At 29.2% G+C, this 12913-nt stretch overlaps 1 protein-coding gene across 2 annotated transcripts; it reads right to left on the reverse strand.

The window, feature by feature from the left end:
- Positions 1 to 456: 456 nt before the first annotated feature.
- Positions 457 to 12699, reverse strand: LOC133781634 (uncharacterized). 2 transcript variants are annotated; one of them, XM_062220687.1, is made up of 12 exons: positions 11833 to 12699; positions 10112 to 10258; positions 9672 to 9797; positions 8517 to 8585; positions 8325 to 8396; positions 8064 to 8240; positions 6711 to 6809; positions 2971 to 3123; positions 2407 to 2520; positions 2100 to 2243; positions 1566 to 1813; positions 457 to 1320 (listed from the first exon to the last, which is right to left on the reverse strand). In XM_062220687.1, exons 1-12 carry the CDS (start codon positions 12404 to 12406, stop codon positions 697 to 699), a joined length of 2547 nt encoding a protein of 848 aa, XP_062076671.1. In that variant the 5' UTR covers positions 12407 to 12699; the 3' UTR covers positions 457 to 696. The 2 variants fall into 2 exon arrangements, with proteins under 2 accessions (XP_062076671.1, XP_062076670.1); XM_062220686.1 differs by having other exon boundaries at positions 8517 to 8588.
- Positions 12700 to 12913: the final 214 nt, after the last annotated feature.

Genomic DNA, 12913 nt, shown 5'->3' on the forward strand with positions numbered 1-12913 from the left:
ACTTATTAAATTTAACTATTGGTGATTACATAACTGTGGGAATATTATTGTTTTATGTATAATGATAAATGATCATACTTTTATCACTACTATTTTTATATATAATTATATGAGTTATTTCATTTTTTTAACTTATAATTATAGTATGATTTAATATAAATTAAATGATAATTTATAAAGACTATTTTCCAACAATGGTCAACGTTTGACTTTTGACCACTAAAGTTATGGATATTACAAATCTGCTATGGCCTAGGGCTCGGGTCGTGACAATTTTGGTGTACTAAAATATCCTAAATATAATTTTTAGTTATATTTCAACAAATTTTGTTAAAATCATTATCATTTATAATTCCACCAAAACGAGTTTTTATGAGTAGTTATATCATTAGCCACTAATAGATTATTTATGAAGCCATGATCAGAAAATCAAATTTTAAAATATTTCTTTTGGACACTAACAATCGGAATATATTGAATAATGATTTCAAGCTTACAAAATCGCAATAACAAGCAGATCAAACCACAATACATTATAAAAACAGACAATCTCTAGTCACACAAGTAGAGTTTATTGTCGTAAGTGATTACTTAGACTTAAATATGTCATTTTATCGTAGTGAGAAGTACTTCCCACTTTTATTAACACAAACCACAATGACAGCATATAGAATAATATCAAACGAGAACATTGCTCTATTTCTTCTTTAGTTGAAAGTGTTTAGTTCCTCTCGATTTTGCAAAAGGGCTCCGGAAGGTGGCTTTAATGAGATCAAAGTAGAGTGGAAACTGCGCCGAAGCAAAGAACAAAATCGGAAAACACATCACAGCGTACACCGGAAATGCAGCATACCTGAGAGTATCTTGGACGACGAAGAAGTGGCCGGCGCAAAATGAAACAAGTATAGAAGCTATTGACACGAAAAGTGACGCTAGCCCCATAAGAAGCTTCCACGGCAGGTTTTCTTTGAAGTCTCTTTCTTGGTATCGAGACGTTAGAATAGCCAGAAACATGGCTAAAGAGGTGACTGAGGTACATAGCGCGATCAGTGAAGTAACGGCGAACAGCTTGAACCCAACTTGGTCCCCCAAATTTGGCTTTCCATCATCGTCGACGCCACCAGGGATGGCCGTGGAAGTTGCGAAGGCCACGGCCGCAATGAGGGCTGCAACGACCGAGCATGATTCGCCGGTGCTCTTCATCCATTGGCCACCCTCTTCCACAAGAGGCGTGTGGGTTTCGGAGAAGAGCTGTTGTGGGGTCTTGCCCTGTCTATTGTAGCGTACAAAGAAGTCTGGTGGCATGGACTTTTCAATATACTGCAATATATTTACATATTAAACTTCACACATCACTTTAATTTGGTCACTATACTATACTAGCTAGGCGTGTATATTTTTATAAGATATATATAACTTATGGTGTTCAGATCAAAATGATTTTGATCATGTGATCAAACACTAAACCTAGTAGCACAGATGTAGTGATAAAAAATGGGAACTTAACATGTAACCAAAATTGTTGGGGTTTTATAATTTTTCGTCCACATTTATATATATTTTACCTTAAGCCATTTAAATTCCCACTGCATTTGGAGAGCAGCGCCAGGAATGGGCCATGGGTGGTAATTGGGTCCCTTCATGGCAGCCAAATGCCAAGCACTGTTTCCATTGGAGTCGACTTTGCGAAAGGCATTGGTTGGAACGCGCACAACAGCCTTTTTAGCACTACAATGATCATCATTATCATCTGTCTTGTGATCTAGCAACCAGTTGTAAAGTTTGAGCTGCCTACATTCCACGGCCAACAACACTATGGTGTCGTTTGGTTGGAGAAAATGTGAGAAAACGAATAAGAATAAGAATAGAAATGGAATAAAATAGAATAAATATTAATATCAATAATACAAAATCAATATTGCATTGTAATAGTCTTTCCTCCAATTTTTAAATGGAATAGTTATTCTTTCAAAATCGTAGAAAAATCATCCTATTGGAATGACATTCTTATGTTGTAAAATGCAACCAAATAAAATAATTGAATAAAAATTGATTCATTTCCACTCTATTCTATTCTATTACCACAAACCAAACATCACCTATGCTCTTATCTCTTTCGGTTTTGTCATGCACGGCCACCGGATATTTCATCAGAATTGCTTCCACCATTTCCTCTATACCACTCCTTGCCGCTATCAAAATTGGACTGTCTGGTGATTTTACTTCCCCAAAAATTTGTTTGGCTGCAAATATTATTATATGATAATACTCATTTTAAAATGTCACTTTATATTATATATATATAAAAAAAAAAACATTATTTGACAGTCTATCAGAGAATCTGCATGCATGCATGGATGCATGAAGATTTCTTATCGTAAATTCTTGTAATAAATAATAATTTACCTATTGTTTCCTCAAAAGACAGAAGAGTATTCTCTGTTGTTGCCGAAACTTTTTGCCATATTTTCTGCACAGGACGCAAGAGTTCCTTCCCGGTAATATGAACCTTTTCTTTTACTACATAAAAAATTATACTAAACAAATCAGAAACTTGACACCATCTCACTATAGAGTAAAAAAAAGTACTCCTATAATATTTCCATAATAAAATTATTATTGTGTATGGACGAAGTCAAGAATTTGATTGCCATTTTTTTTTTCTTTTTATGACAAAATTTCCAATAGAGTTAAACTCAAAAGTATTTATATGCTAAACTCTTAATATAAAATATACTAATATATCCATAATAAAGTTTTTAATTAATACTTTTTTTTTTTCAAAAATAAGATTTATACATATAGCCATTGACTCTATATACAAAATTTCTCACTTAAACGATATCGTGTCTGCCATAACAAGGATGTAAATTATCATAAAAAAAAAATTTGGATTATAATTGTCATAAAAAATTTAGATTTAAACATAGTCACTCCTATAAGTAGGGGAAACCCCCTATAAATATGTACCTTGTGTGTCCATAATGGTCGAAAGTTCTTTCACTAAACTTTCTCCAATGTCCAGCAAGGATTTTTGGACCGCATTAGCTACAGAGTCCAAACTAATAGACCATGAATTTTCATGTATTGATAGCCTCGAATTATCTTGCTTTATTTTCTCTCCTGTAAAATGTATAAAAAATGTATATATAAATTGAGATAATTTTGTCAATTCTTTCTCCGTGAATTGTCGTGAATTGAGAATCTACAGGGGTATATGAATTTTTGTTTTTTATATAGTTATTTTGCCCAATAATTCATTTATTATATTCTTTGCAAAAGGGATTTTTCAGACACGTGCCTTCTTCTTTTGTACACTTGATATTTTGTTTGGAAACCATTTTGTATAAAACAATATCAAAAGAACATATTGTAGAATAACAAGGTTCTTTGGTAACATCATTTGGTGAAATGACATTTTTTTGATAATATTTTATAAGATAGCTGCTGTCTGGCTAAGGTGTTATTTGGAAAGCCATTTTAAAAAAACTATCAAAATAATAATACTATGCAAAGTAACTATATATAAAAAAAGAATTAAAAAAAAGGTCACTTTTTTTTTTGGCTCTCTCTCTCTAAAGCTCTTCTCTTCTTTTCTCATCTATGAGAGAACTTATATTGAACAATAATTTTAATATTAAGCAGATTTGCGGTAAAAATACTATTATACCAAAATAATAGAATTGGTATTTATGTACAACTATTAGCAAATATTTGATATTGTTGCTGCTAATATCACTTAATAATATATATTTATTGGAAAACTCTTGAATAGGGATGTCACTTTAACCCCTATATTGGTAGGACTTTCTCTATTTTTTTGTACGTAGAGATATTATAACCCAATTTTTTTATATGATGGTGTACATTGTGTGTATAGCAAGCATGCCGAAATCAGGATTTTAACAGTCAGTTGCATGTGTGTATGTCTTTTTTTTTTATAAGCGTGTAAATCATATTGTTTGAAACCTGATTTTGGCAACGTAAATTATTCAGAATTTCTTGAAAAGTTGGCAGGATGTGTGTTGTAACTATAATGTATACCATCATATAAAAATAGATGCTATAATTTCTTCATGTACCAAACACAGAAAATACCTTACCAATAAGGGTTAAAGTAATACCCTTACTATAACTACAAGAAAAATTAATATTAGAGGCGGGCTGAATTTGTCTGTAATGTTAAGGTTATTAGCAGCAGACTAGGGGATTCGCCGCTAATAATGTTTAAATTAAAAAAATATATAATATTATTAGCAGTGAAACTATAATTATTAGAGGCGGATTGTCCGCTGCTAATGCTTAGGAGTAATTATTCGAGAAAATTCCCGGGCTTTATTATTTAGAATTATTAGCGGCAGACTATTCACCGCTAATAATATTATAAGCGGCAAGAGAATAATAATAGCGGCGGGTCTCACCACTAACACTTACGTATATGGAAAAAAAAATTTGCACATCCCCTCATTTGGTCTGCCTCTACTTCTCTTCTCTTCTCTTCTTCGAATTACGTTTTTGTAGCTTCTCTTCTCTGAACCATAGTGAAGGAGACTCATCCAGTGTATGTCGGCAAGGGCTCGGGACATACAGCAGGAGCTTAGGACTCTGGGTACGTACATCTCTCTCTCTCTTTGTGTGTTGTGAGGTCGGGGAGTCATGGGGCTTAGGGGGTTTGGGTCTAGGCTATAAGGATAGGTGGCTCGGGGTTGGGGTTGGGTGATGGGGCTCGAGGTTGGGGTTGGGTTTGGATGATCATGAGGCTGGGGGGCTATTTTCTGTCTTTTTTTTTCAATCATGTTCTTGATAGTTTTAGTATTGTTAACATTTTTTTTGCCTCTGTTTGAGTTTCATTTTGCAGAAGGTTATTCATGGTGGTGGTGGTTCTTCAGATAACTTAGGTGGTGGCATGTAGTGGTGGTGGTGGCTTGGATAAATTGAGTCTAAAGATTATTAAAATTTATTATGAATTAGTTTTAAAAATATTTATATTTAATAAATATTAACTTATTTTAAATTAATATTAAAAAGTATAATAAAAACAAATAAAATTTAAAAAATCATTAATAATTGACCCCGTGGCTAATTAATTTTATTAATTGGTTCTGCCACATACATTAGCGACGGGCTTCGCCGTTACTACCCGCTTCTAATAATATATTAGTAGCGGTGGGTTGTCAGTCTAATGCTAATAACTCCTATTAGCATCAATTTATTACCGGCGGAGAAGTAGTGGCGGATCCTCGCCAGTAATTGTTAATAACGGCAGAGGAGCGGCTTAGTAGCGGTGGAGCTTACCGCCCCTAATGCCATTAAATGTTTGTAGTGTATAAAATTACTTTATATTTATTTATATATATTCATATGTTGTTACCAATATAGTTTTAGTCACAACCCATTAATTCTAATGATAAAATTTGTTGTAACTAAAAGTACATATAGTAACAACAAATTATATCTTTTATGAATAATATTTTAGCCGCAAACATTTTAGTAATAATATATATAATAATGATATTTTTTTAGTCATAATTTTTCTACTTTTAGTCAAGTGATTAAAATTAAGATTTTTTTAAAACACAAAATAAGCACTAATCATTTATATATTACACAATCTGGTGGCCTTTTTTTCTACTCATCATATTATTTATGATGAGGCTAGCAACTTATCCTGTAAAGTTTTCTTGATAAATAATAATATATATATATATATATAGAGAGAGAGAGAGTTTTAGATAACTTTGATATATTTGTATATATTTGATCATTTGTTGATGAAAAGTTTTCCATTGAAATCAAACTGAAATTTCATTCCATTTAAATTATTGAAAAAGACTGTTTTTTTTTTCGTTTTCATTTTTTATATTATGGTTTTTCGATATTCGATTACAGCTCTTTAATTGTATACATAAACAGACTATTTAAAGAGCAAGTAAAATTAAAAGTTTACTTATTTATTTACTAATTAAAAGTAGCTGCAAACAAAGTCTCATATTAATAACGATCTTTTTCGTAAAATTAAAAAAATGATTTTTTTTTATCTTTTCTATTATAACTTTATTAATACCAGATTTATCATTTATAAAAAAAAAAATCACCACATTTATCACATTTTATTTTAGAAAATTCCAATACCAATTCTCTATTTTATAAAATCTATCAAAATTAAAATTCTACTTAACATTGGCTGAGCCTTTTTATAATAAGATATTTTTTATTCTTGTAATTATTGTAATTAATTTTTATTTTATTTTTTAAAAAACAAATTTAAATTTATAAGTTTAATATTTTATTATTATTATTATTGTACTTTTAATTTCAATTATAAAATATACAAATTAATATGAATTGTGTAAAAAAAAAGTAAAATAATTATAAAATCAGGTACAATGTTCAATAAGTTGGTATATTTTGTAAAAAGTTATAAAAATGGAAGGTTAAATATGGTGTTTAACTATAATAAATGTAATGGTCCAAAATAATATTTTTTTTCATAAAAAGTTATAGATATATAAAATCTAAAGATAAATAAAAAAAAAAAACAATATTGAGTATGTTCTGGAAAGTAATTAAAGGTTGAGGTTTTTTTTTCCTTGTCTAATTTGTTTAATATATCATGTATAATTTAGGTTTTGGGTATATATGTCATTTAATAATATCTACAAATAGTCATAAAAAAAAATCAATACAGCAATAAATATGTGACAGTTTACCTATTATTTTCAGAAAATCCATAATAATATTTTTCCTCAAAAAATCCGTAAGCCAATTCTTCACGATTGTCTCCACCGAAGTAGTGAAACCCTTTATTTCTGCATAAAACAATCGAATGACACAATTTCAGCATACAATAATAAAATAATTGAGCAAGTAGCTTAGTAATATTAATAATAAAATATATATTTAATAATGTATTTTTTAGGAAATCAATGTATTTAATTAAATGGTCAAATTTATCATAACCTTTAATACTCTAATAGAAGTTGATTAATTTTTTTATACTAAGTAATATATAGGGAGCTTCTTAACTAAGGGCATCAATTTTGCTTATATTGTATGGACGTTTTCTATTTTTTGCACTTTGAGAATTTTTTTTTTTTGTTTTGTATTATAGCGAGCGAAGTTATATATAAACATCCCGTCAATTTTTTAAAAATTCTGAATAATTTATAATGTCGAAATTAATTAGACACACGTGCAATTGACTGTTTAAACTCTGATTTCGGCACCATAAATTATTCGAAATTTCTCGAAAATTGGTGGGATGTCTGCTATAACTGTAGTGTACGTTATCATACACAAATAATCAAGTTATAATAATTTCTCTATGTGCTGAAAATATAAAACACCCATACGTACAATAGGGACAAAAGTGATGTCCCTGCCTAAGAATTTGTATACATTATAGTTACTAGGTATTTCGCCAATTTTCAATAAATTTTGAATAATTTACAGTGTTAAAATCAGAGTTCAAACATTCTATTTTCGATGCGTATAAAAAAAATCAAACACACGTACAACTAACCATCTGAACTCTTATTTGGACATTGTAAATTATTCAAAATTTCTCAAAAATTAGCAAGATGTCTGATACATTTATGTTGTACGTCATCATACAAAAAAATGAGTTATAATTTCTCAAAATACCGAAAATATATAGAAAATGCCCCTACAATAAGAGCAAAAGTAATGTAATCCCTACCTAAAAATTTTCCTATATACTGCAAAATTTATTTACACTCCATCGAAGATGCTATAACTTTGACAACACTTCACAGGTAGGTCTCTAGAGTCAGTTTCTGTCCTCAAGATGAAAGATTAATTAATTATGATGTTTTGTAGATTTAATTTACAAAATTATTGTGAAATTAAAAAAATGGTAAATACGTTTTATATAAAAACAATTATACCAAACAAGGTGCACGTTTTCATAAATTATAATTTGTTGAATTACAAGATCTTAAATTAGTTTAATCATTCTACGTTGATTTTATCTAATATATATAAACATAAAATATTATCTTCCATTAAAATAAAAAATAAAAAAAATTATAAAAATATATTACCTTGATTATAAAGTTGAAGAATTTCCTCTTCACCCTCTTCGTCGAAAAGCCCAAACGTAGTGCGGTTAGGGTCCTTTCTATACATATCACTGTTATGATCAATCAGTTTTTTCATGACTTGAACTGACCATGTATGCTTCTCCTTTTGTTTTCTTAGTTCATCTACTCTGCCCCATCCTACCAACAATGTTAATTATTTGGCATTATATTTATATAAATATGTCTGTTATGAAAGGTATGATAACATTTATATATTAATACCTAACCAAGAAAGAGCTCTTGTTGCCCTGTTCAATAATACATGCTTATAAGGCATAGCTACTGGTTGGTTGCCTGCACAATACAATTAAACACAGATTAATCAAATCTTTGTGGTTACTTATATATAAAAGTTATGCAACATATATATATATAAATTATTCACTTAAATATATATATATATATATTCCTCACCTGTTTTTTGTGGTGGAGTACTGTCAGCATTTGTTGATTCTGGATCAGGTGAGCCTCCATGGTCATGTGCTGCTATATATATATTAATGGTATGTGTAAATTTAATAATAACTAATTGTACAAATATATTTTCATTTACCAATTATATAATATATGATGTAAAAAAATTGATGGTAATTTACTTATTTAGTACTCTGTGTGTTTTTTGCAAGATACCATTTTGGTACTCCTCATTTTTCAATAATGTTAATTTGATAGATAAAATTTTGTCAATATGACCAAACTGTCATTAGTTATATGTAATTAAGTAATTAAATTTGAATTTGGAACTTATATGATTGAGAGAAGTTTGATTAAATTGGTAAAATTTTATTAATTAAATTTGAGTTTAGGGTAACAAATATGTAGGATTTCAAATTACAGAGTAACAAATGAGCATTATTGTAAACACATGGTACCAAAATGATACTTTACAAAAATACAAGGTATCAAATAGTTACCTACCCAAAATTGGATGCATTTTTTGAATGATGTAAATATTAAAAAAAACTAATGCAAAACAGTTTTTTAGGTAATAACAACATTTTGTAAAATAATTTCATCTTTTATTAATGGTGTTTTAAGAATAATGTTGTTCGTATGATAACGGCGAAAGGGTCTTTGAGAAGTTTGAAGGAATTGCTCTATTTTTAATTGGGCCGGTTTCATTATCATCACTTATTGATTAGTTTAAGGGTTTATAGCTTTTTAGACTCTGTGTTTTGACTCATTATCTATTTAGACATTCTGTTTTGATAAATTATTTTTTGAACCCTGTGTTTTGTAAAAAGGTTCAAATAGGCCCTCAAACCTGATTTTGATGAACAAAAATCGTGTATAACAACACAGTTCTTAGGCAAAATGACTATATTTTTGTTCTGAGTTGTTAGTTTGATGAACTATTTGTGATTTTAGTTAAAAAAAACTTTGATCAAAATCGGGTTTAGGGGTCTATTTGAACTATTTTAGAAAACACAGGGTCTAAAAAATCATTTATCAAAACACATGATCTAAACAGGTAATGAAACAAAACACAAGGTCTAAAAAAGTATAAACCCTTAATTTATCTATAAATATATATATAATAAAAAAAGATCAATTAAAATTTGTACTTACAAGTTAATGGAACGCAATGTCGCATAAAATCACAACAACATTTGACCCAACTATACTGGTTTACCGAATTGGAAGAACTGCCTTCATGACATGATCCTTCTTCTTTCATCTCTTCTACGTGTATCACTGCAAATTAAACAACCAATATAATTAAGCATATATATATATATATACACTAGTTTATTATATTTTGCTCTAATTTTTTTTAATACAATACATTATATTAAACATCTTTTAATTATTTATTTTTATGATATTTCTTATTTATTTAAAATTTATATGACAATTAAAAATATAATAAAAATAAATACATATTTGAATAAAAATATTTACAACTGTAAAATTAGGTCAACGTGAATTGCATCTACTAAAATAATTAAGGTTACGAGATAAATTGTACTCAAGTAGTTTTTATTAAGCAATATTATTTATATACTTACTTTGGTAGATGATTTCTTCCCATCGTCCTAGCTTGGTAGAGCTATAGAAGGCTGAGGGCTTGAAAGCTAAAACGTGGAGAGGAGTATATCCACATCTCTTACCGTTGGACAGATCTTTGAACAAGCAAATTATTTGAAATGCTAAACCTGTTCCAAAAGAATTTATATAGGAAACTTTATTTTCCTTTAATTACCCTAGATCGACCTTTGAACTTATGTTAAACTAATGGAGCTTCTTAGGTGAGTCATTTTTGCTGCAATGGTAAAGGCGTTTTCTATTTTCGATATATGTGGAAATTATAATTCAAATTTTATAGGATAATATGATATTTATTGCAAACATTTACGAGTTTTCGAAAAATTCTAAATTATTTAAAGTGACATAATCAATGTTTAAACAATTTGTTTTACGTGAGTAAAAAAAAATCCGTCACTTATGTAACTGAGTGTGTGAACCTAATTTAATTACTATAAATTATTCAGAAATTTCAGAAAAATTGTGGGATGTCTACTACAAGTAAAATGTACAACATCATATAATAAAATTATATTATAATTTCTCCACATACTAAACACAAAAATGCTACCGCCCTAAAATTTTCCTGTACATATAAATTATTATGTTGAATGATTTTAAATAACTTATATATATTGAGGCATGATGCAAAATGACCCTTAATGTTGTGTGAAAGTAAGTAAATGTCCATGTTTTTAATTTTGTAGTAAAATAACCTAATCATCTATTTAATATCACATATTACCAAATACACCCTTTAACAAATTACTATTTTATTCTAAATATTTAAATATTATGGTATATGTATATTAGTTTTGTTTAATTAGTTTTTATTTTAAAGTTATTTTGATTTTTTTTCCGTTTTTTATGGGTTGTTGAATAATATACCATACTACAAAATATATATACTGAGTTGAAAAATAATATACCATCAAAACTTACAAAATTATTACTAAAAAATGTATATACTATGCTAACAAAGTTATATACTACCATTAAAATGTATATACCATGATACAAAATTATATACTACCACTATGTATAATAAAATAGAAATTAAATATCACAAAAAAAAATTATATACCACACCGCAAAAAACATATACACTAATTGGAAAATAATATACCAACAACCTATAAAAAACTTAAAAAATCAATATAACTTTAAAATAAAAACTAATATACATATGTCAGTATATTAAAGTCATACAGTCCTAAATAAATAAATAAATTATAAAAAATGACAATTTAGGTAATCAACAATGTAAAAGGGTCATTTATCTAAAATTTTAAAATGAGGACATTAACTTCTTAATGTCTTTATTTTGGACCTTTTCTTATAATTTCTCTATATATTTTCAAAATGTCCATACCTAAAGCCCGAAAGGGCCCCAAAAAAATAAAGCCCTAAAGCCCAAAAATTATAGCCCAAAATATATATATATATATATAAGGATTAGGGTCAGCCTTAGGCATAGAGGAACTATGTCCATACCTAAAGCCCTAAAGGGCCCCAAAAAAATAAAAGTTTATTAGACAAATAATTCAATTCAAAGACTTTTGTTTGAGAATATTATATTTTTATTATTATTATTATTTAAAAAGATAACGAGATGTTACTAGCATATTATATAATTGTAAGCATTGTTACGATCCCATCTTAAAATGTCCAATTACTAAATAGATGAGATTATATGTAAACTCACGGAAGTTCTCGGCAGCGATGGCACGGTGCAGAGTGGTGTCGTTGAACGTACTTTGACAGTCCCGGCTGTCCTGAGGGTGTCGATAGACCGAAAGCAAGAAGGAATAAATCTCATTGTTGCCCATCTTCGCCGCCACGAACAGAGGAGTCTCCTTGGCTTTGTTTCTTTTCTTCAACAATATTAACGACACCACTTCCGAGTTATGAGAACCTTTCTCCAAATTGCGCACTTCATCTATAATTTCTTTGCACATAGTTGTGGTCTCCAGTGATGCTGCAACGTGTAATGGTGTGTTCCCAACGTAATTCTCAGCCTCGAGTGCTTCTCTTAATCGCTCGAGTCGACCACTGTCGCTTTTAGTTGCTATGGCCTTGATCAGTTTGGTAGCTTCCCTTTCCAAGCCGTTGGCAATCGCCACATGCAAAGCGGTGTCGCCCGAGGTAGTGATCTTAGTAGTGGTCAGATCAGAATTTGGGTCTCTAGTGTAATCATCTATGATATCGTTCCATGCACCCTCCATCACCTTATTGAACAAAGTCTTCTCATCAGACGTCTCACCTGATCTTGTACCCATTATTCTCTCTTTTGATCCAGATATTGATCAATGTATTAATGTATATATATATATATATAGGTCACTTCTAGTATGAAATATATCTATTAAATAGTGGTGAATTTTGTGCTTAATGGTCCCATGCATTACGTAAGTAAAGAATATATAATGTCTTGATTGTAGTTTTATATTTAAAAGTCGGGGAACATATATTCTATGGGAGTTTCTTTGGTGGGGGTGTCACATGCATTTTTTATTAATTCATCTTGGAACCGATATAGTTTATTCTTTTAGTTCCAACATCTTCTTTGATTTTTCAGGAGCAGATTTGATACTTAATTTAGGTGTGTCTGAATTAATTTATGTCGATTGATTGTTACCAATTTATAGAAATGGAAAAAGAAAAAAATATATAATATATTTTGTTTGTTTTGTAGTTTATTTTTTCTTCTCATATGTCTGCCATTCTTCATCATGGCTTGTGCCTTTTTTTTTTTTGTTAAAAAAACTTAATTTCTGCAAAAACAA

This window comes from Humulus lupulus, chromosome 6, assembly GCF_963169125.1.
Source record: "Humulus lupulus chromosome 6, drHumLupu1.1, whole genome shotgun sequence".
Classification (NCBI taxonomy): domain Eukaryota; kingdom Viridiplantae; phylum Streptophyta; class Magnoliopsida; order Rosales; family Cannabaceae; genus Humulus; species Humulus lupulus.